This window comes from Tupaia chinensis, unplaced genomic scaffold (assembly GCF_000334495.1).
Source record: "Tupaia chinensis unplaced genomic scaffold, TupChi_1.0 Scaffold000680_1, whole genome shotgun sequence".
Lineage (NCBI taxonomy): Eukaryota > Metazoa > Chordata > Mammalia > Scandentia > Tupaiidae > Tupaia > Tupaia belangeri.
In genome coordinates, this window is record NW_006160204.1 from 508,004 (window position 1) to 533,530 (window position 25,527).

Below are 25,527 nucleotides of genomic sequence, written 5' to 3' on the forward strand. Positions count from 1 at the left end.
TTTCCCCAGGTTTCCACACCTAAACAGTCTTTCACCTCAAGTTAGCTCAAGGAGTAAGATAAAAGAGACTGCATCTGGGCAGCAGATAGTGTGGTGGTGAAGGTGCTGGATCCCATATGGCTGACCCTGTGGTTCAAGTCCCAGACCTGGCAGTTTGAAAATCATGTCAGAAGTGTGTGCATGTGTACCCAAAATCCTGAGAAGAGAATGGAAGAAAAAGAATTGTGTCTTGGTCATGCCCCAGGGAGTGATTTCTCACTTTCCTTCTGTCTGTCATTCTCTATGAGTACATGTGTCCTATGGCAAAAAATCTAGGGGGAAAAAAGAAAGCATTCTACACACTTTAATAAAAGAGATATATTTTATTTAAAACACAAAAGACATTGCATATACTTTACCTTATCAACACTTTTAAAAAAATCATACAATGACTCTATCTCCTTATGATAAAATGAGGTTAAAGACAATGAGTTATAATTGATAGTCCCCATTAAAGAAATCTCCTCAGCTACTAGCATTCCCAAGACCTTGTATAGTTTGGTGAGCTGTCCCTGAATCATTTGGGTTTACAGCAAATGAAAGGTCTAAGAGGGAAATAAAAGACTTGTGAGAGGAAATTACAAATGAGGGAACTCTTGGCCACATTAACAAAGCTCACTGTACCACATTCGTAATCCACAAATACCCCTACCCAGCCCCGAGGTCTTTGAATATAGTGGGGTAATAGTGGGGAGGTAGAGAAGAGACTGAAATGGTCATCCACTTGGACACACAGAAGTAGAAAGATATCCTCAGAGTCAAGTCGCATGTCATTCCTCTCTGTCCAGGATTCTTTACAAAGTCCTATAGCCCAGTTGCACGAGCTTCCCACATCTACCTCCCAGTAATGCTTGCCAGCAGTGAAGAGCTGCGCTCCCCATGAAGGAGCATACTCTGAAGGCGCTGGATTACAGGCCATGCCAGGATCGTCAGGGCTGTACTGCAGACGTCTCAGGTCTTCCAACAGAGACATGTGATGACTGCCTATCCTACGATCCAAGGTAATATACACTGTGGTATGAAGAAAACAGCAAGGTCAAAGAGCACAGTTTCAAGTTGTAGAGGTACACCGGCTAGAGCAGCCAGCAAATGTGTAGCAACTAAATCCCTAAAAACACACCCACATAACTGGTCTGAGTTGTTTGCTGTAGACATTTCCACCTCACTGTAGACATCAACCACTTAATAATTGTCCCAAAGCATTTAACAAAGAGTTTCCACATGTTAATACTAGCTGGCCCACCCCATCACTTCAGCACAAGTGGTGGACAGAGTGTGTCACTGGTGGTATGGCGACAGTTTAGCAAGAAATTTTTAAAATTATTTTATTTAACTTTATTTATTCACTTATTTTAATCTGACCAGAGAGGGACAGAGTGAGAGAGGGAGGGAAAGTGAGAAAGCAAGCTGCCAGGTCTGGGACTCAAACCGTGGTCAGCCATGTGGGAGTCCAGCATCCTTAACTACCACACTACCTGCCAACCCCTAGCAAGGAATTCTTGTCACACACAGTAGTAGTCTCTTACCTCTGAAGGAGTTAAGCCTTTCTGACATCCCAGTGATGGCCCATGCACTGAGCTTCGGATTCAGGGGCTGGGGCATGTACCTCTGCACTAGGTCAATCCTAAAAAAAGACCCACTTACCATGAGACCCAAAAATCACATTAGAAATCCATGGATGAGGGTTCACAATTAGGTTTACAGGGTATGAATTCATCTCAATGAATTGAGAAATGCTGTATTTTATCACTATATTTTATAATCTGCCTCTCCATCCCTAACAATTCAGTCTCAGTAGAATACATCCTCAGAATCATAACTGTTAGGTTCCACTCACCCAGCATCCGTAGGTGGACCATACAGCAATTCTCATTTAATTCTCAATGTATAACAAATACCAAATTTTTGAAACATGCCACCTGCTACATATGGAGTTTCAGATCTATAATATTGGGTTAATGGAATAGTCATGATGTATTTTTCTATGTTTTTCTATGCAAAAATGCATCATGACTTTTCCAATGAGCCAATATGTTCCTTCTTGTCAATTCTCCCTCTCTTCTCACCACCATTCTACCCCTTGCATCTCTGAGATTATTTCCCTTTTCCATAGAAAACCTGGAACACCCCTCAAGTAATCAGAATTTTGAAAATTAGGAGACCAGAAAATGGCATAATGGTTATATCACTAGACTCCCATGTAGTTGACCATGGTTGGAGGCCCAGACCCAGTGACTTAAAACATACCAGATGCAAGTTCATGCATGCCCAAGATCTTGAGAGGAGAATGGAGGAGAAAGAACTGTGGCAGGGACATCCTCCTGGGGGGGGGGAGGGAATGATTTCTCAATTTTTCTCTCTCTCTGTCTCTCTGGTGAGCACATGCACTCTATAGCAAAAATCTCAAAATAATAAAAAAATAATTTTTAAAATTAGAGGAAGGAAAATAATAGCTGTCTTGTTGCAAGTTTTATATTAAGTCTTGCACTTAAAACCACAATCCATCCTTTACTTTCACCTGAGGGTAATCAATATAAAGCCTGGATGTCTTTTAGAGAAGGAAGAAATAAATATCACACACACACACACACACACACACAAAAGCACCTCATAGAGGGTCTATTGCCATAGAAACAGCCTGATTGCTGTCACAATGACCATGTCCTAGACAGAGAAGTAAACTTACTTACCTTTTCATTATGTCTCCCAAATTCTGGAATGAGAGAGAAGAAGGTTTAATTTTCAGCATAGGATGGCTTCCCTGAATAGTGTAGTCTGTCAGTATGGGAAATTCAGTATCTCCACTTTCCTTCTTTGCGTAAAGAGATTTGTAGTTTTCTTTATCCTTATAAAGATGAAACTCAGTCTCACATTTATATACAGTTAATAAAATTATACTCTTGATAAATATAAAGTCAGATCTTAGGGTGAACAAATAGATCGTGAAAAGGAAGACCCTGGGCTGTGTGACTACAGCAGAATGGACAAAATTCTCCCCAAAGTCCTTAGAAGAGTGTTTGGGTGCCAAATTCAGGACTCCAAAACCAAAAGAGTAAATAACTTTACTAAATTTTCATATATTAACAAATCTATTGGGTTGTCAGAAAAGTCATGACCTATTTTTCTATGCAAAAGGTGCTAGATTCTCACATGACCAACTATGGTTCAAGTCCTGGATCCAGGCTTGAAAATCACACTGGACACATGTGCATGTGTGCACAAAATTCCAGGAAGAAAATTGAGGGGAAAGGATTGAAGTAGCATGGCCATCCCCCTTGTGGGGTGACTTCTCATTTTCCCTTTCACTGAAAGAAAGAAACTAAGCACAGTAGGAACATTTTAGAAGGGAATTTTCCTGGATCTGTTACTCAACCCTTTCCGTGTAATTTTCTTTTCCCTCTGTAAAACAATGGTGAGACTGGACCTACAGTTTATACCAGAGGAGCAAAACCTTCCACCCCAAAGTAATAAAAGGCAGAATCTTGACTTTGGAAGAAGAAAAATAACAAGTCAAAGAGGACAAAGTCTCACAGGTACAAAGGAGGCCCAAGCAGGCTGCTGTTAGCACATGGACTTCCTTCCTCTGCCCTTACCTGCAGCAGGTCCACGTCTGCTTTAAGGTACAGCTCCTTCAGTTCCTTATACAGTCCTTGCAGCAGTTTGCCCATGTGAGCCATTCTGGCTTCACTTCTCTTGAGTTGATGAAGAATCACCTTGCCTTCATGAGCCAGGACCTCTAGATGCTTTTGTTTTTCTTCATGCAGATACTGAAACACCTTAGGATATTCAGCCCTGATCATCACCATCCTTAGGTTGACAAAACCCTGCAGTGGTGTTGGTGTCATTAGAGAAGGTACCTGGGTGGTTTCATTCTTCCTTTCTCGTCTACTCTGTTTTGTCTTGTGTGTGAACTGATATATAAAATACAAGTTTAACCTTTTCACTCTTAAGAAACCATACATTTTGATTTTTTCTTCCTTCTTTATTTACCTTTCTACACCATATTTCTAGCACTTTCCTTCATTCCATACTTTCATGTAAAAATAGTAATGTAAGATGGATTTTTATGTTGTTTTATGTAATACTCCAACCTCTTTTATTACTCAGTCTAAGTCATAATCCGTTGTCTTTAACATTCCTACTCATAGACTGTACATTCTCAGGAAAAAAAGTACTTCTTTGGGAAAGTATCAGAAGACATCAGACACTTTACTTCCAAATTACCTTCATTTTCAAGATGTTTTTAATATCACCTCTGGTTGGTTCTGCCTGGCTCTTATCACCCAAGATGATGCCTATCTATGCTTCCTCTAGATTGCTATACTACCATATGCATTTCCTCCTGCCCCTGTCTCTTTCTATCTCTGTCTTTATTTCATGCTAGCTCTCTCTCTCTCTTCTTGTCTCTCCTGTTTCTCTCCTTCTGTGATCCATCTCTGTTTTTTTCTTTCTTCTCTTTCTCTGACACTGTTTCTTTCTGTTTCTTCTCTCTCACTCTCTTATTCTCTTTGAATTACTTTTCCACACTGCCTTCCCTCCTGTCTACAAAGTTTTTAAATATGTGCAAAAATTTTCAAATAATTTTGTAAAACAAATAGAGCACAATATTCTTGTCTCAATGACATCATCTAACTGCTGTTGCTAAAAGTTTTACCTGCATCGAAGCCCCCAACTTACCGATCAAATGTGACCAATAGCGTGATCAGACATTCTGTGCCCATCAATCCCTCCCTTCTACAGCTGCTCTTTCTTGAACCACACAGTGCAATGCACCAAAAGCTTCTATTTTCAAAATCAAACAATATGCCTAGTTCCTTCAGTGTTTCAACTTTCTTCAGCATTTGACACAACATCTACTTGTTCCTTGTATTTATAGCTATGTTTCCTTCGCTTAAAAGATATCTTTCCAGAAAGTCACTGGATCATTTCCATACCACATTCATATTTTTTGGCCTAGAAGTAACCTAATAATGGATTCTGTTGGACCAGCATACATTCCCCAGATTGGCATCATTTATACCCTTTTATGATTCGTTTGTTTTTGGTACATGATTCATACTTGTGAATTCAATGAATAACAAAATCCAAAATTAGCCATAGTTACATTTCTAGCCATACTTTCACTACTGCCTGCCTCATGTTAATTTGATTTTTTAGGTTTTTGCCTTAGGATGCATGCACTGAAGAGAGAAAGAGGGAAAGTGAGAAATCACTCCCAGGGAAGATGGTCACAATACAGTTCCTTCTACATTCTTTTGGGATTTGGGGCACATACGCATACACACAGGCTCTGCATGTTTTTAAGTCATCGGGACCAGGACGTGACCGCAGTTGGCCATATGGAAGTCCAGTGCCTCAACCATCATGCCGCCACCTGGCCCCAACGTACCTCATATATCAATCAGCAGGAGCTACTTATAGGTCCAAGTATTTCCATGCCTTTTCTTGTTTTTAGCTTTCTTATTCCCCAACTCTTACTACCATCATTGCCCATGAATTTCCAAATCCTACTAACAACAGACTGATTTCTACTTGTTTATGAAACTTTTCTTAACATTCATCCTCTGCTAAGCTCCGATAGAACCACATTGTTACCATCACCCTAAGAATCATTGCTTTTCATTCTGGGATATGCGTTTCCAGTCATTGCTGATGTATTGTTGGTAGATAAGCAGGGGTCTTCAAAAAGTTCATGGAAAATGTGTATCATGAATAAAGCAGCATAAATTTTTAAAAAATTATACAAACATAAACCCATATTTTAATTCTATTTTTTCGATAAACTTCATAAAGTTATCTCATATTGCTTTATCCAGAAAATAAGGAAAAATTCTTTGGTTACATATTGGATTCAACATGAACTCTTACACTGAAGGTTGTTGTAGAGAGAAGATAGGTAACTGTTTCTGAAATCATCCCACTAATGGGACATTATGTTCCAGTTCAAACTCTTCCCCTGTATATTACCCGTATGTCTTGTTTAGAGAGAAACGGGGTCTACTACTTACCTCCCATGCTCTGATGATGTTGGTCTCTCTGTTTAGATTTCGTTGATTTTTCTGTTTTGTTTTCCAGATAGCCTTTATTTGTATCAGGAGGTTCTCCTACAAAAGAATTATAAATCTGAGCACTAGAGAAACAAATATAGAATATGTCAGATAGTTCAAAAAGAGATAGAGGCAGACAAAAAGAAATATTACAGAGAGCAGAGATGTCAGGGTTTTCCTGGGGAACAGTGATTAAGTCTGAACTTCTGAATTTGGAAAATAGAATCTATTATCTGAGGCACCTGGCAATGAAACTGCGTGGTCAATTTTCAGAAGTGAATCTTGCTTCACATTTAATTTTGCAATGTTTTCCCTTAATGTGTTGGAATGTATTGGTCAGTGTTTCTAAATCCATTTTTTTTTTTTTTAAGAAAGAGAGATTTTTTTTTTTTTTAAATTGGGTACATGTGCTTGCCTGAGAGACAGAGAGACAGAAAGTGAGAAATCGCCCCCCAGGGGGATGGCCACACTGCAATTCCTTCTCCTCTATTCTCCTCTTAGGATCTTGGTCATGCATGCACATGCACCTGGCTTGAGTTTTAAGCCACTGGGTTTGGGACTCAAACTGCATTGACTATGTGGAAGTCTAGCAACATAATCATTATGCCATCTGCTGATCCCACTGTGTTTCTAATTCTAATCTATTATTAAAATATGCTCATTGTAATCATGGCTGTGTTAGCCAGTGGCTGTCAGGACTACCAGCTGCTTATCCACTGTTACTTACACTAAAATGTGAGAACCCTAATTCTCATCAACTTCATCATCATCCCCATCTTTCCATCCAACAGAATTTAACTCTGTGTACATAGGTATGTTTGTCTGGTTTCTTCAGTGCTTTATCATTAGTCTTTAGAGCAGCATCTAATACATGGTGCTGTCATTGTATTTATTTCGTAAGATAATATTAACAATATCCACATGTCTTTCCTCATTACCTGTCAATTCTTGGTTACTCCACATTCCAAAGTATGTCAGGTGGTATTACTTACCCTGTGGTATTCAGCAGCCTTCTGTATTGGACAGTGTCTGTGATTGGCATGCTCTGGGGACTGAGTACAGAGCAAACACAGCAGGCTCCTATCAGCTCCACAGATGAGGTTCTTGATTTCCTGGTGTCTCCCACAGATCTGCATGTCAGAGCTTAATAACTGGTAAAAGATGGGTCCTACAGTAAGAGGAACTTTCTTACTAGCGAAAATCGTGTTTTTGAAGTCCATCTGTGGTGCTACTGCCCCACAGACAGGGCAGCAAGCAGGAGTCTGGGCCTCTTCCCACCTGAGGCAGATGCAGGGACTACAAAATCTGTGCCCACAGCCAAGGGTGAAAGGGTCTGTGAAATAATCCTGACAGATGGAGCAGGTAGGCTCCCTGGGGGAATGCTGCATGATAGCACCATCCATGTTTCTGAGAAAAGAAAAGGAAAGGGTCATAGTGTCAGTCTTTACCCTGGTCATGTGAGGTGAGCTCAGGACTTCCCTCGCTAATATACTCATGCACTGAGACAGGTCAGGTTATGTTCTGGATATGGCGGAAATAGGATAGCAAGGCACAAAGATAATACTATAGATAACACCATTCCTTATTTCTCGCTATCCTTGGCAGGCAGTGCCACTTTTCAGCTCCCTAGTAGGAATCCAATAGTTTTCATCTATGTTCTCTCTTCTATAAGGACATAGAAATCACAGATCCCAGGCTCATTCCTACCTACTGAGGGTAGCTTTTGTTCAAAGCTACTAAGTTTTTCCCAGCCTCCCCACCCCCCACCCCAAGTTAGCAGAAAGCCTATGCTATCATTCTGACCACTTAAACAAGAAAGTAAGACTCAGGAAAATTCTGTAAAAGGAGTTCTTGTTCTAGAAAGATAGAGCTTAGTTTAATTAAAAGTTTTATTCAAAAATCACCTCAAGCAGGACCAGCAGTTGGTGTAATGGCTATGTCGCTGGACTCCCATGTAGTCGACCGTGGTTCAAGTCCTAGACCCGGTGGCTTAAACTCATGCCAGGCATGTGTGCGTGCATGCCCAAGATCCCGAGAGGAGGATGGGGGAGAAGGAATTGTAGTGTGGCTATCCCCCTTGCAGGATGATTTCTCATTTTCTGTCTCTCTGTCTCTCTCTGTCTTTCTGGTGAGTGCACACACCCTATACCAAAAACCTCTCAAAAAAAAAAAATCACCTCAAGTGTGAATGAGCTAAACGTACTGAAAGACTGAGATTGTTAGAATCCACAGAATATAACATGAAACCATATGCTGCTTGCAAAACAATGACTTTAAATTTAATGACTTAGATCAAAAGTAAAAGCATAGGGAACCAGCAGTTAGCATAATGGCTATGTCGCTGGACTCCCACGTAGTCGACCGCGGTTCGTGTCCCGGACCCGGTGGCTTAAAACTCACGCCGGGCGCATGTGCGTGCGTGCCCAAGATCCCAAGAGGAGAATGGAGGAGAAGGGATTGCGGCATGACCATCCCCCTGGGGGGTGATTTCTCGCTTTCTGTCTCTATGTCTCTGTCTGTCTGGCGAGCGCACGCGCCCTACAGTGAAAATCTCTCCAAAAAAAAAAAAAAAGATAAAAAAAAGGTAAAAGCATAAGAAAAATGCTGCATAAACCCTAAACTAGAATGTTGTAGCAACCTTAACTTCAGATATAGTAGCCTTAGGGATAAGGGAGATCATTAAAAAGTAAGAAAATAATCCACAAAAACGAAGAGCTCAGTTTTATGAAATTGAAAAAAAATCTTAAGAATATAGGCATAGGGACTAGCAGGTGGTGTGGTGGTTAAGGTGCTGGACATTCCCACATGGCTGAACGTGGTTCAAGTCCTGGACCTGGTGGCTTGCTTTCTCACTTTCTCTGTGTGTCTCTCTCTGGTCAAAATAAAATAAGTAAATGAATAAATAAAATTAAAAAAAAAAGAATACAGGCATAAACAGAGTTTCGTGAGAGAAAAAACTGTTATCTGAGAGAAAAAGACAGATCCAAAACATGTTTAGAGATTTCAACATTCCTATTAGTGATTAAAAAGTCAATAGGGGAGCTGGCAGATGGCATGGTGGTTAAGGGTGCTAGACTCTCATGTGTCTGACTACAGTTCAAGTCCCTGACCTGGTGGCTTGCTTTCTCATGTTTCCCCTCTTTCTCTCTCACTCTTTTCCCTCTCTGGTCAAATTTAAATAAATAAATAAAGTTAAATAAAATTTTTTTAAAAAATAAAGAAATTAAAATTGACAATTTTTAAAAAACAGCCAATAGGAATAACATCTATAATAATGTGGGTAGCCTGAAGAATACAATAAACTGACTCACTTGATATTTATAGGACACTACACTCAACAATAGCACTGTACCCAAGTATATATGGAATAATAATCAAGATAGGAATTTCAACAAGGTTTGATTTCTAAGTGTTTTTATTTTTCCTTCATAGGGCGCTCGGGTTCACCAGAGCGAGAAGGTGAGAAATTACCTCCGAGAGGGATGGCCACACTACAATCCCTTCTCCTTCATTACCCTCCTGAGACTTTGAAACACACACACACACCTGGTGTGATTTTCAAGCCACCAAGTCTGGGACTAGAACTTTGGTTGGCCATGTGGGAGTCCACTCACCATGCCACCTGCTAGCTCCAGAACTTCAACAAGTTCAAAAGAATAGAAATCTTAGTATAAATGTTTCAGAAGAAACTAGATTAAATGAAAGCAAATTAAACGCAAAGCAAGCTGAAATAAGGAAATAGTGAAAGTGACAGCAGAGAGCAATGATGTTGAAAACAAAAAATAATACAGGAAATAATGGAATCCAATATTATGGGGTAAAAAAGCAAAAGAAAACTATATTCCTATGTGCCTCATGAACATGGGGTAGGAATTATCTAAGAAAGGTACTTTGGGTTCAATCTGGGATATAAATCCAATCTGTGTTTTACAGTCAGGGTTCTCAGACTCATGGTCATGACCCACAACAGTTACAGAGCTCACGCATCACTATCTGAGCTCACCAACGTGGCTCAACTGCAGCAGCAGAAAATGGACAAAAATCTCAGCTAAAGGACTCACAATCCAGGAGTGGGGCTTTAGCATTTGAATCTTCTTTCATGCAGTCTTCATTTGAAAGTTGGGATAAAATGTAACTTTGGGACTCCCCCAAAAATCCCAAAATGAATTCATGGGATTCATAGCTGGGCCACCATGCTTCTAAAACTTGCCGGGGCTTTTTGTCAGAGTTTCTACAAGGCCAGCAGGTGGCATGGTGTTAAGGCACTGGACTCCCATATGGCTGACCACAGTTCGAGTCCCAGACCCAGTGGACCCCAGGCATATGTGCATGTATGCCCAAAAATCTTAGGAAGAAAATGGAGGATAAGGGATTGTGGTATGACTACCCTCTCTGGGGGTTGATTTCTCATTTTTCCTCTCTCTGGCTCTCTCTAGGGAGTCCACACACTTCATGGCATAAAACAAAACAAAACAAAACAAAACAGAAAAAGCTTCTATGTAATAGTCACAGCAGGTCTCAGCTACTCTTAGGACACAGTAAGACCTGACACCTCTCCAGGTTCATACTGGAGCCAAAGAAGATGAGCCTTAATGAAGCTGTGTGAGGACTCCTGGCAAGTGAGCTACGGAGAATGAGTTCCCATGTCTTGACTTCGCTCTCCCTTTGTGAGATGCTTCTATCATCTGTTAAATGTCTCCAAATACAACTCTGAGATATTAGGGTACTCTGGATTTTAGTCCCCATTCTGGCTCTGAGAGGAAGCACCCACCTGTATACATAGCAGAGATTTTCATAATCTTCCACCATCCCCTGGAAAGTGTAGCCAACACAACAGGAGTCTATAGGTGGGGAACCAATCTTGCCAGTCCCACCCTCGTTTTCCTAAAAATAGAACACAATAATGCAAACAGTAACCAGAAGCCAGATACTCTGGTTCCTAGGCTTACTTTTCTCACCTGTAGATGGTACTTCTCCTCAGAGAAATTCCGTTGTCTGATTTTGTCTGTCCTCACCACCCAGAACTGATCTCTCTACCCACACTATCCAGGTCCCGGAAGGGGAGGAAGAGAGAGAGGCCCAAAGATGCTTTTCACTTCAGCTGTGCTGTGTTTCCTTTTTGAGAAAGAATTCTCCTCAGATTAACATCAAAGCTGACAATGTAGCCTAGCAGGTGACTCAGAATCACCTACAACACTTGTTAAAACACAGATTGCAGGACTCAACCCCAGTGATTCTTGATTCAGTAGGTCTGGGATGCAGACATAGAGTGTGATGATTAAATAAATAATAAGATGCTATTATTATGCTGGCCCCTGGAACATACTTGGAGAATATCTAGCTTAGCCCAATGTTTACTGAAGCAGTTTATTTTAGGTTGTACAGGATGGATAATTAAGAAACAAAAAATATGAACAAAAAATCAAATGACTACACCTGTGAAGGTGGTAGGGTGTGGCTGTGTCCAGCTGGAGCCATATGGGAAAGTTTGGGGTTCAGATCTCAAGTCAACCTGAGCACATCAAGCATGCCCATTTTCCTCACTGGAAGGCACAGGGGAGCATCACATCATGGCAAGACTCTTTTAGGGCTCTCCTCTCAACAAATAACTTTTAAAATAAAACTTACTGTAAAGTGAACATGAATGTCTAGGCTCTGGACTTGATCCTGGTGCTTACTGTGATTTGTGGCAGGGAGAAGAGATGGGGGAGAATCCAGTCTCTTTTGCCCATGGAGCTAGCACCTTGGGGTGGGACTAGTGTGATGGCCAACCATGTAGTTCTAGTCCTGAGTCTGAAATCTGGTGGTTTAAGTGCCCAAAATCCTGGAAAGAGGAAGCAAAAAAGAAAGGATTGAAGCATGATCATTCCCTATGGAGAGCATTGTCATTTTTATCAGGTTTATTTAATGCAATCATAACCACTTCCACTTTAAGAACAAACACTTCCTTCTGAATAGATCCTTTCTTCCTTTTTCTGGTCAGTCCCTAGTCACATCTGTTTCTGGGGAGCCACTTTCTGTCTGGATGGACTTTCTGTCTATATAGTCTCACTTTTTTAGAATTTAGAAATATCAGATATGCAAATATATGTCATGTAATTTTTTGTGTCTCTCTTCTTTTGCTTAACATAATTTATTGATTCATCATGATTTTTGTTGATATATGATTTCTTCTGTTTTAGCTGAGTGGTATTCCATAATATAAATGTACTAGTTTGGTGGGCACTTTGTTTTTCATTTTTTTCCTACTATGAGTGACACTACTATGAAATTTACAGGCAAGTGTTTCATATTTTGTGGATAGTTACTTGCTGAGTTATTTAATTTTTAAAGAACCTACAAAACTGCTTTTCAAAGTGACTCTACCATATAACATTAACACTAGTGATTTATAAGAATTATAGATTCTTCATATCTTCACCAACATTTAGCATTTTCGGTCTGTGTTATATAAGCCAATCACTTTTTAGCGTGTAGTGGTATGTCATTGTGGTTTTAATTTGCCTGTATATTACTATTGTTGATATATGATTTCTTCTGTTTTAGCTGAGTGGTATTCCATAATATAAATGTACTAGTTTGGTGGGCACTTTGTTTTTCATTTTTTTCCTACTATGAGTGACACTACTATGAAATTTACAGGCAAGTGTTTCATATTTTGTGGATAGTTACTTGCTGAGTTATTTAATTTTTAAAGAACCTACAAAACTGCTTTTCAAAGTGACTCTACCATATAACATTAACACTAGTGATTTATAAGAATTATAGATTCTTCATATCTTCACCAACATTTAGCATTTTCGGTCTGTGTTATATAAGCCAATCACTTTTTAGCGTGTAGTGGTATGTCATTGTGGTTTTAATTTGCCTGTATATTACTAATGACTAATGATGTTGAGCATCTTTTTATGTCTTTACTTGCCATCCAAATATCTTTAGTGAAGCATCTACTAAGTCTTTTAGATTGTACAATGATATCAACTGATATTTACTCATTTATTATTGTGGTGTCATAGTTCTTTGACACAAATCTTTTATCAGATACATGATTTTCAAGTATTTTTCTCACAGTTTATGGTTTATCTTTCACTTTTATAGTCTTTTTTTTTGAAGAATAAAGTATTTTAAAATGATTATTTATTTTATCTTATCATTATTAGTAGTTTAATTTGTCATAGGGCACATGCACTCACCAGAAAGAGAAAAAGTTAAAAAGCAAGCTGCCAGGTCTGGGACCCAAACTGTGGCTGGCCATGTGGGAATCCAAACTGTGGTCAGCCATGTGGGAATCCATTACCTTAATCACCATGCCACCTGCTGGCTCCCCAAATAATAAAGTTTTTAATTTGATGAATACCTGGTAACTGTGACTGTGACTTTATCTGGAAAAAATGTCTTTGCAGATATAAGCAAATTGAATATCTTAAGATAAAAATCTTCCTGAACTTATGGAAGAACCTAAATCCAATGACCAGTGTCCTTATAGGAGAAAGGAGAGGGAGATTTGAGGCCCAGAGACACAGGGAAGGAGACCATATGAAAAGACAGGTTTGAACTAGAGTTATGCTGCCAAAAACCAAGGAATGTCCTGAGACAAGATTGGAAAAGGCAAGGAAAGATTTCTCCATAGTCTTTGGAAGAATTGTGACATAAAAATGCTTTGATTTCAGACTTTCAGCCTCTCTGGAACTATGAAACTAAATTGTTTAAAGCAACCAACATTGTGAAAACTAATTGTGCCAGCCTTAGAAACAAAGAAACATGTTGACCTATGTTGAGAGGGGCCAGCTCTTAATTGATTAGGACCTAAAAGGTTTGGAGAAATGGAGATTTTAGCCATGCTCCTTGAAATCCCATGACCTTTGTGAACACTGTAAGAGAAACTTTCCCAGGCCAACTAATGCAACCCATGCTATAAATTAATTTCCATGCACTGTTAAAAAATTACAAGCTCTGGCATTTCCAAAAACTAACTCAAATTGTCTAGGAAACTTCTGATTGTCTGGGAAACATATGAAGAAATGTAGTCAATGCAAAACCAGTGTTGAAAATATCAATGTCCTCTTTTTTCCTATCAAACTGACTGAACATTGCCAGTTTGGAGTACTACCTACAGGTTACTCAAGCCTTTGTTTGGGTGTACTTCCTAAATCTTAGAATTAAATATATTTGTGCTTGTTTGACAAGCTCTAGTCAAACCTCTTCATTTTATCTATGTCATCAGGAAAATGTAAATTAAAACTGTACTGAGACATAATCACACCCATTAGAGTGTTCAGTCACAACACTGATACCATCAAAGGCTGGTGAGTATGTGGAGCAACAGGAATTCTCATTCATTGCTGGTGGGAATGCAGCATGGGATAGCAACTTTGCTGGTTTCCTACAAAACTATTAGATTACCATGGAATTCAGCAATCATACTTAGTATTTAGTCCAAAGAGTTGAATACTTTATTCATTATTGCCCAAACTTAGAAGCAACCTACATTTCCTTCAATGGATGAATATATCTAATATATTCAAACTATGAGTAATATTAGTGATAAAACTAATTGAGTAATGATGTCATGAAGTGCTACGGAGGAAACTCAGACACTCATTACTAAGTGAAAGAGTCTAATCTGTTAAGATTACATACTGTATAATTCCAAGTATATAATATTTGCATCTCATCTTCTGTAGAGGTGAGTTTATCAGTAGTTGTCAGAGATTGCAGAAGGTGAGACTAGGTAGAGAACACAAGATTTTTTTTTGGCAGTGAAAATTTTCAGTATGATGGTATGATGGTGGATATGTGTCATTATACTTTTGACTAAACTCATAGATGAATACATAAAGAACAAACCCTGACCTTCCTGTCACCTTTACTGTGACCCTAAAATGACTTCCCCCAAAAAGGTAAGGTCTTGAAAAGTAAGAAAAAGGACTAATTATTGGTTTTCCTAAAACAAAAGTCAGCCCTTAACCTTAGGATGGGGGAAAATTTGCTATAAAATAAATGAGTGCTTTTTCCCTTTTACTATTAGTAGGATTTCTTTTTCTCTCTCTCTCTCTTTTTTTTTTTGGAGAGGTTTTTGCTATAGGGTGTGTGTGCTCACCAGAAAAACAGAGAGACAGAAAGTGAGAAATCACCCCCCAGAGGGGAGGGCCACACCACAATCCCTTCTCTTCCATTCTCCTCTAGGGATCTTGGGCATGCATGCACATACACGCGCCCGGCATGAGTTTAAGCCACCGGGTCTAGGACTTGAACCACGGTCGACTATATGGGAGTCCAGCAACATAGTCATTGCATCAACTGCTGGTCCCACTATTAGTAGAATTTCTTAGGTCAAGAGGAGCGAGATGTCAAAATGACATGCATATCTTGGATAACTAGGTCATCATGTATGAAATCTGTATTCTTGTATTTGACCCTTATATTTATGTCATGCAGCTACATAATTTTGTAGCTCTGACAAGATTATAAACACATCAAAAGCCACAGCATATCTACTAGATAATGAGCTTTAAAAGATTTTAATTAAAAAAGTTAAACCAAAAAATTTGCATTAACAGTATCATCAAATTTAATAGCAATAAAATGCAGTTACATTAAAGTAGAAAAAAACACAATAGCATAATATTGATTTGGTTTCTTGAAGAAGAGCTCTCAGATATGGAGTTTCCAGGTATATAGTCAGGTTCCTGACTTGTCTCTGATCATGTGTGGCCCGTGTAAAAGAAAGGCCTTACTGGGAAATTCAAGGACCCAGTGGGGGACCGCCACATGAGGGAATTCTTGGCAACATTCAGAAAACTCACATTTCCATCCTCAAAATCAAGAAACACACCAACCCGGCCCAAGGGTTTCTCTATATAGTGACAAATAGCTGGGGAGGTGGTCAGGAGACTGTAATGATTATTCTCCCTCACACATAAAAAGAGAAAGGTGTCATTGGATTCAATCATGGTGCCAGCGTTGCTATTCCAGGAATCCTTACAGACCCCTAGAGCCCAGTCCCAAGAGTCGTCCACGTCCAGCTCCCAGTAATGTTTCCCAGAACTGAATCTCTGGGTACCCCATGTGGCAAAATAGTGGGGCCTGTCAGAATTCCTAGATTCACCTTGATGGTCATGTCTCAGCAACAATCTTTTCATATCATCACACAGCATGATATTGTAACTGGTTATTTCATTACTGAAGGAAACCTCCACTGTGAAAGGAAGAGAATATTTCAGTCAAAAATCAGTTTTTCAATCACTATAAGATCACAAGGTCTTTCTTGAGTCTCATTGAAAGAAACAGGCCAAAGTTAGAGAGACAGTTTTAGTTGAAATCAGATTCAAAGGCTGCCAGAATGTCTGCGGGAAAAACAAATGCCTAATCCCAATGAAAACAATTCCTAAAACTTCAGACATTATAAAAGGGAGACAGGTCGTAGCTACCTCTGCCTGGTTACTTTTTATAACACCTGACAAACTAGAGACCTGTGCATGACAGTCAATTAAGTCTACAGCAATAATTTACCCCTGTTCCATTCTTAGGTAGAAAAGTAGATCTAAATAAGTGCTAATCACTTCACCAGTGATGTTATGTTTTAATCAAGCAAATTACTTTAAAGAAAATATAAGTATGCCTTCATAGAAGTGGTTACCTAGAAAGAACTTTCTTCCTTCTACTCCTGGTTCCATCTGATGCCTACTCTCTGCCTGTAGCCTATCCATTAGGTTGGGATCTACATGGACAGCTAACACTGCCTCATCAACCAACCTGTTTTTGTCATCATTGTTATTCATAAAATAATGCTTCATGCACTTAGTTATCCATTTTTTAAAAATTTTTTGAGAGTTTTGCTATAGGGTGCATATGCTAGCTTGAGAGACAGGGAGAGACAGAGACAGAAAGTGAGAAATCACTCTCCAGAGGGGACAGCCATGCTGCAACCCCTTCTCTTCCATTCTCCTCTTGGGATTTTGGGCACACATGCACATGCAACCAATGTTGAGTTTCAAGCCACCAGGTATAGGATTTTAACCATGGTCAGCCAATTGGGAGTCCAGCACCTTAACCACTATGTCACCTACTGGTCCCTATCCATGTATTTTTAATTTATCGAGTATAACGCACATTACAAATTCAACTAAATTTTACAAAATTATTTAAAAATAAAACCTCTTGTCTCTGTCACTAACTGTATTTAATTTGAAATTGGAATATACTGAATTAATTTAAGTCTTATATGATTCATTGAACTGACATTGCATGTAAGAATGATTCTAGGTGTCGAGGAGCCTTTTCTCAGTGTTTTCTTTTTCCCATGATATGTTATTTAATGTGGGCCTGAATTAGATGTATTCTTTTTTTGGAGAGGTTTTCGCTATAGGTCGCGTGCGCTCGACAGACAGAGAGAGACATAGAGACAGAAAATGAGAAATCACCCCCCAAGAGGGATGGTCACACCACAATCCCTTCTCCTCTATTCTCCTCTCAGGATCTTGGGCATGCACGCACACATGCCCAGCGTGAGTTCTAAGCCACCGGGTCCAGGACTTGAACCACGGTCGACTATGTGGGAGTCCAGCGACATAGTCATTACGCTAACTGCTGGTTCCCCTTAGATGTATTCTTTTATGAGCTTTGCTTTAGGTTTGTTCATAGTATCCCAGTTCAAATATGACCATAAACACCTATTCTATTGACTCACTTCTTTCTTATAAACATTAGCTACAGAAAGCCATTTCTGGGCCAGTTGATGGTGTGATAGGTAAGGTGTTGGATTCCACATGACTGACTATGTGGTTTGAATCCTGGATCCGGTGGCTTGAAAAATGTGTCAGGCATATGTGTATGCATGCCCAAAATCCCAAGAGGAAAATTGAAAAGGAATTGTAGCATAGCCATCCTTTTGGAAATTGCTTTCTTTCTCCCCACCCTTTCATGTGTCTGTCTCCAGCAAGCACAACACTCTTTTTTAATTTAACAAGAAAAAAGAAGAAATAAAAGAAAACCATTACTGAAGGACACTCAATTGCATCACACTACTAGGTTGACACTCACCTCGAAAGTAGTTGAACCTGTCCCTCAGTCCAGTGATGGGTTGAGCACTGAGTTCTGGATTCACCATCCAAGGCATATGCAGTTGCACAAACTCACTCCTGCAAGGGAAAAGCAATGAATCCTATACCCAAGTACTTCATCACAGCTTTTAAGAAAAGACATAATTACTCAAGTGGAAGTGTTTCATCAAACCCTGTTCTAAAAGTATAGTGTATCTCCACAGTTGCATGATAGGAGTTTTCTATTCATCCGAAAACATTTTTACTTCCTCTCTTGGCCTATTTCCAAACCATTTATAAGTACTTGCCTTTCATCTACCATCTGGAGCAGACTAGTCCACTGAGATTTTTATGGTTTAAAATCTAAAATGGATACCTATATTCTAGAAACTTCTTCACTGACCCCAGCAGCACATATATTCCTCATCCAGAGAGGGAGAGATAGACTAATTTTCTTTTATTTATTTTTTTAAAGAATTATTTAATTTTCTTTATTGTTATTCTTCAGTTTGATCAGAGAGAGACAGAGACAGAGAGAGAAAGAGTGAGAAAGCAAGCTGCCAGGTCCAGGACTTGAACACAGTCAGCCATGTTGGAGTCCAGTGCCCTCCCATCCTCACACTTGCCGAATCCATAAAGACTAATTTTCTTATATGGGGGAACAGGAACTCATATTCAATAAAATACAAAAACACATACACACGAACAATTGGGTACAGTATGTATCATTGTTAGAAATAGTTCAGACTCCTTCAAAGCTCTTGTGGTGCTCCAATTTACACTGAAGACCAAACTTACCTTTTTAGAATGTCTCCCAAATCCTGAAAAGAAAAGAAGAAAAGTTTAGACTTCATATCTGGGTTGGGACAAGTCAAGAAAAGTACCAGTCTCCATGAACCTTAAACCATAGTTGTAAAGTTACTTTTCCTGTAGAGATAAACTCAGCACAACAGATTAATGAAAGCAAGCTATTTAAATAAAGTTGTAGCAATACAGTTGTAGCAGCTGTATGCAAAGGGCTCTTTCCCAAGGCTTTTCACCCTGAGATCATGTCACCAAATTAAGGGCAATTTAAATCTAGGACATACAAAGAGAAAGAGAAAATGTAAGCTCTTCTCAAATTTTTGCACATTATACAACTAAAATGCAAGTGGATATCCATGAATAGTTTCTTTTGGTTGCTATAGTTTGAATATCCCCCCCCCCAAACTTGTGTGTTGAATTTTGTTGTGAATATATTGAGAAGAAACATCATCGTTTGGAAGGTGAAGCTTTTGGAAGTGATTAAGTGATTAGGGTAGGACCCCTGTCAGTGACTACTGATGGGTTTGTAGGGAGAGACACACACATGGAACCTAGGCCACCCTTTTCTGACCTCCACCACATTGTAATATAGCCAGAGACTAAAGCATGAACCTTCACAACTTAATGGAATAACCCTGTACTCTCCAGTATTGGCTAGACTCAGATTTGTTTTGTTTGTTCTGTTTTTCCTGAATAAAACAGACTAAAACACTGCATTTTAGAGAAGCAAGCTACAAAAGGAAAATTTTAGCAGGAAACAGTCCCTGAATAATCTACTATCCATAAAGACTGCTAATTCAATTAGGAGAGGAGTTACAATTCATCAAGATTATTTCCAACTGGTAGAGACCTCTATCACAGATGCATGGGATGAATAAATATATCTCTGATACTCAATCAATGATGTAGTCAAATGTGTGGACTTCAGATCATAGAAAATATTTCCAGGCATGTCATCAGTTCTTACCTGAAGCAGTTCCACATCTGTCTTATGGCACATTATCACCAGCTCCTCATACATTTCTCTTAGGCTTTTCTTCTTTTGAACCATTTTGACTTCACTTGTCTTCAGTTGGTACAAAATGTTTATGCCTTCATTTCTAAGATGCTCCATGTGACGTTGCTCTTCCTCATCAAGGAATGGGTGCAGCTTCCTGTACTCAGCCCTGATCATCTCCTCCCGCAGATACACATAAAACTGCAGGGACATGATGTCCATGATCTCGTTTTCAGGCAAATAACAAGATAATATCTTTCTCCATGTAAGTTGCATTTATTTCACTCTGACTAAAGTCTTTCATCTATAGGGGACGTGCAGCCTAAATTTGCATCCTCCCACTTTTCTGAAAGTATAAATTTGTTCCCCTTCCTCCCTTCATTTATTTTCCGTTCTTTCAGTCAAAGAAGCATGCCCGCACTTCCTTCAAACCCACTTTTATCCCTTTAAGAATTCTTGACACCTGAATAAAAGCTTTTCAATAATTTCTTCACTCTATATCCTCTCAACTCTGAAATACTACATTCAAGTCATTGTCATTTGAATTTTTTTCAAAAACATTGCATGCAATATTCTGATGTGTGTTAGTAAATTGGTATTTAGTTTCAAACTCCTCTCCTACACTGCCTATCATTTTCTTTCTTTAAGCAGCAATGGTGCACTGCACTCAGGATCAGAAACCACCAGAAAAGATCTTCCTAAAATCCTAACTATGATGACAGCAGCTCTATTTTTTTTTTTTTTTTGAGAGAGAGATTTTCGCTATAGGACGCGTGTGCTCGCCAGAAAGACAGAGACAGAAAGCGAGAAATCACCCCCGAGGGGGGATGGCCACGCCACAATCCCTTCTTCTCCATTCTCCTCTCGGGACCTTGGGCACGCACGCACACATGCCTGACGAGTGTTTAAGCCACCGTGTCCAGGACGCAAACTGCGGTCAACTACGTGGGAGTCCAGTGACATAGCCATTACGCTAACTGCTGGTCCCAGCAGCTCTATTTCTTAATGGGTAAGTTTCTAGGAGGTCTGCCTCTGGCTGATTCTGAAGGGAAGTGCCTTGTACTTACCACCCAGCAGTTGGTTATCCGGCTCTCCTTGTGTATATTTCTCTGGTTTTCTTGGATCTTTTCCCATAAAGAACGCATTTGCTTGAAGAGCTTCTCCTGGAAAGGAAGTGTAAACTTGAGCACAAGAGGAGCATATTTACTGTTAAAACAACTAATGATGAAGACAAACCAGGGATTTTCAAATTACTTTTAGGCAAGTGGAAGGATGATGTTTCCCTTTTCTCTTGATTACTGTCAATTTTAGAAAATTTCTAATTGTAAAATCACAGAATGTAATCATTTTTCCTAGGGAAACTCATGAATAAACATGGCCATTTCTCAGATAGTGTGGCATTTGCATCGGGATTTGGATCTGAATCTTTCCCTGTTTATACCAACATACTTTATATATTAATTCATCTGTGTTAGTAAATGTTTGTTTATATAGAAGCCTTTTACACTGGTAGTTTTTGTAACCAATATCTCTGAGCATTTTGTGGTGCCTTGGGTATTATACCAAATAATCAAAATACTATTACCTTCATCATCCTCCACACGGAATGCAAGCTCCCAGATGGCACATACGGTTACATATTTTCAGTTTCTTTCTTTCATGGGCAAAGGACAGGTATAAAAATAGATGGAGTACCCCTAGTAGGGTCTTGACTCTACCTTGCACTCCTAGCTACAGCCAGCCCCAGATCACAGGCACATGCATTCTCAGCTAGTTCAGGGAAGATTCTGGTCAGGAACAGGAATCTTCCCATATGGGTTGGTCTGGGTGCATTTTGTTTATGGCTGCACCACGGAAGTCCCCTTACTTTCATATTTTATTACCAGATTCTTCACAGGTACCTAGAATAGAAACTAGCACTCAGCCAAGAATGAGTTTATCATCGCCATGAGCCTCATCTTCCTGCCACTCTCTATGCTCTCCTACCCTCCAGCTTTCCAAGTGTTCTCAGAGGCCTCACTTACCCGGTATTCCTCAGCTGCTTTGTCAATGGGACGGTGTCTGTGAGCCTTGTGCTCATGAGACTTAGAGCAGAGCAGACACAGCAGGCTCTTGTCCTCTTCACAGAACACCTTCTTGGTCTCATGGTGGGTCCCACACAGATGTTCCTCAGAGCTTAGGAATTGCCAGAGACTGGCTTTCCTGGCAATGGACACCAGATTCTTCATTCGAATATCGGTTTTGAACTCTTTCTGCCGTGTTGGTTCCCTGCACAAGGGGCAACAGGGAACAGTTTGGGCTTCCTCCCAGAAAATGCAGAGGCAGGATCTACAAAAGCTGTGCCCACAGCCAATGGCAACTGGGTCTGAGAGGAAGTTCTGGCAGATGAGGCAAGTAAGTTCTTTCTGGAAGGCTTGTGTGATGCCAGAGTCCATTTTTCTGAGGGAAGAAAATCAGAAGAGTTTATTCTTCTACCCTGGAAGACAGAAGCCTGAGAAACATTCAGGTTCTGACTCAATGACATACTTGTCTAAAGCAGAACAGGCTTCACTTTACAGATGACCAAAGAGAAAACAGAGGTATGCAGAGAGCTCGAAGTCTTTATGAGACTTTGCTGGTCGTCTCATCAACCTGCATCATTTCTCACCCCCTTTCTCCTGCATAAAATGAACTGTTCTGTTGAGGCACAAAGTTCAAATTATTTGAACTACAAGAGATTGACCCGAATTATGTCTTTGAAAATGGATCCTGAGTACTCTCAAAGTCAATCATAATGTTTCCTGCCAGTGATTGGGTGAGCTAAGGGCATGTGGGTTGATGAAGATTAAACATCGTAAAAGTGGATCGGAATTCACCAAGAATCTACTGATGCAAACGTACTAACCTGTTGAGTTTTCTCTCATGCCTTTATTATCTACATTGTTCTAATTAAACAAACCAAAAGGAAAAGAAAGTATCTATCTATACCAAGTCTGTGAACGATTATTAAGCACCCTTCACATTGTGAAAAGATGTATTAGAATTGGCACCTGAACATAAATTCTTTAAAAAATTTACTTTGCTAAAAAAAAAATTGGGGTCCTCCTTTCTACACTAGTTAAATACAGATATCCAACTAATTGCTGTCATTTCTGCATAATCATCAGTGTCGCTTTTCTTGATGTCCAACTGTTTACCTGGCTTCTTTAACATTTAACTCAGAAAACTGATGCCTCTGAAAAATCAACCCTTACTTCCTTACTCTACACAATATTTCCCTCAATCCATTCAATTCATTATTTAGACTATCTAGCACAACACACTAGTTTTAGAGTAGAATGTAATACACACATAGGATAAGAGGTTACTAAAAATATTTTAGGATATACACAAAGTATGAAATTACAAGGTATCTTGTAACTATTTTCTTAGCCCTTATACATAGGAACAATGAAGTAATACATGAATGATGTAACTAAATTTAATCGTAAGTTTAATGCCTACGTGCATAGCATGACAGAATAGGAATGTCATCATTTTATAAAGTAGGCAAATATCTTTCATAGCTATAACCCCATTTATTAATCCCCCTGATTTGTTCAGTACACAATTTGGTCATGTATCCGAAAATAAATCACCATACCCCACAAATACGTACAATTATTATGGGTCAACTGGAAAAGAAAAAGAAATAGGAAATCTTATGTGATTTTGTTGGGGAGTGTAGCAAGAACTTGTCTTCTATAAATTATGTACTTACCTAAGGAACACGTCGAGATCTCACCAGTGCTTGCCGTAGCAGGAATACTATAATCAATTCAGAGATCAGTCCTCAATGTGTGTTGGTAGGTGTTTTCACAAATCTCTATAGCCAGGTGAGTTCCAAGCACACTGTCTTCTGGAGGTGAATGAGTATGGCTTCATCTGAGTCCTAATACTGAGTCTCTGAAGACCATGCACATTCATTCCTAGTGATTGCATTTTGTGTCTTCCAATGGGTTGGTATGGATGATTAGATTTCTTCGAAACACAGGAAAAGATTGATTTAACATCTCAGTTAATCTCTGCAGGTATCATCTAGTCAAGTCATTGATTTTAACAATGAATGGCTCCTAAATTCCTACTTCATGTGTAACTTTTTCTTTCCAATTGCATTCTTTTGTTTTTGTATGGATAATGCTAAAAATAGAATCATTCTGCAGTTTTATTAAATGTCTTAGGATATTTGGAAATATTTTGTGTGAGATTGGCTTTAATTCTACTCTGTCATATAGAGAGGGGTTTATTTTATTTATTGATTGATTTTTATATTTTCATGTATGGATTTAATATTAGAACATCTTTGATCCCCACTCCAGAATAAATATTTCCCTTTCTTCTCATACTCCAGGTCAAGACTCTCAAGACTTAAAAAAAAAAAAAAGACTCTCAAGACTTGTCAGCATGGACGGGAAATAGAATTGTCTGCTTGGTACTACCTAAACCATCTTTGACTGTATATGAAAGAATGCCAAGAAGTCCCAGCCCAGAGACCCCCTTAGGCAACTTAATTTATAACTTGCATTATATATATATATACCACACAATGATTGAAAAATGAAAAACAAAGAGTAGTTTTAGAGAAGAACACATATTCCCATTCTGCTAAAATCAGACAGTTAAATACAGATGCCTCCCTTTCCTTATGCGTTTGTCACCTAATGACTCATCTGAGGAAATGCAGGTTTTGGAGAAAGAAATTGTTATCTAATCTTTCAGTCTTCCAAAATATATGTATAAATACATTTCACATATTAAATTTTCACAATTGTACCTTTTCTTGAGGTTTATTCATGAGACAGAGCATGGTGTACACTCTGAGAGACCTTTGACACTGTCTTGTCACACTTGTCCCAGCTGTCCAGCTCATCATGATCTTCAGCGCTCATGTAAGCCAGTATGTTGTGGGCTGACCTGCCCAGGGATTCAAACTCTGGTGACATGTGAGTGATTTCCAGAACTGCAGTTCAATATACCACAGTTCTGTTTTCTCAAAAGTGTTCTTGGATTCCAAAGCAAAAATTTTCTTCAGTACGAGACCACAATTGGTAAAAAGCCTCTAGGGCTGGCTTTATTTTCCAATTCTCAACCAATTTTACCAGCACCATCCCTTCCTCTGTGGATTATAAAAGTATTTATTAGTGAATAATACATATTTTTCCAAAACAGTCATAAACTTTCTCTAGGTATAATGAGATTAATGTGATCTTATTTTATTTGTTTTTTCCCTCATTATTGTACAAAACGTTGGTAAATCAACTGATACTTGTGTAATCAGAAGAAATCTAAATATTCTTGTCTCACATTTCTTGAGGAGAAGAGGGGATTGACACACACCATTCTCAAAGTTTTTTACAGTAACTTTTAGTCCTGCATAGAAGATTATGGACCTTCATGTTTCTTGAGAAAAATCTATACTAAAATAAACAAAGCTGGTTCTAGAGGGTGATAGCAAGTTTTGGGTTTGAGATTCATTTTTCTGAGCTTTTTGGTGGCAACAACTGTCAACATCCAGCTGAAAATAACATAGGTTTCCCTGATGTCCTTCTCATCAAACCTGAACAGGTATCTTCTCCAATAC

At 39.1% G+C, this 25,527-nt stretch overlaps 2 protein-coding genes across 2 annotated transcripts; both read right to left on the reverse strand.

Annotated features, from left to right (window-relative positions):
* Positions 1-445: 445 nt before the first annotated feature.
* On the reverse strand, positions 446-10,964 carry LOC102487620 (tripartite motif-containing protein 77). The gene is made up of 7 exons (XM_027776537.1): positions 10,858-10,964; positions 7,079-7,493; positions 6,048-6,143; positions 3,633-3,863; positions 2,730-2,752; positions 1,566-1,663; positions 446-1,050 (listed from the first exon to the last, which is right to left on the reverse strand). The coding sequence occupies exons 1-7, from the start codon at positions 10,893-10,895 to the stop codon at positions 557-559; spliced, it is 1,395 nt and encodes a 464-aa protein (XP_027632338.1). The 5' UTR covers positions 10,896-10,964; the 3' UTR covers positions 446-556.
* Positions 10,965-15,790: 4,826 nt separating this feature from the next.
* LOC102491388 (tripartite motif-containing protein 43) lies at positions 15,791-25,029 on the reverse strand. Its single transcript, XM_006160345.2, has 8 exons — positions 24,721-25,029; positions 23,668-23,927; positions 21,953-22,367; positions 20,996-21,091; positions 19,899-20,129; positions 18,926-18,948; positions 18,129-18,226; positions 15,791-16,284 (listed from the first exon to the last, which is right to left on the reverse strand). The coding sequence occupies exons 3-8, from the start codon at positions 22,361-22,363 to the stop codon at positions 15,791-15,793; spliced, it is 1,353 nt and encodes a 450-aa protein (XP_006160407.1). The 5' UTR covers positions 22,364-22,367; positions 23,668-23,927; positions 24,721-25,029.
* Between the last annotated feature and the right edge of the window lie 498 nt (positions 25,030-25,527).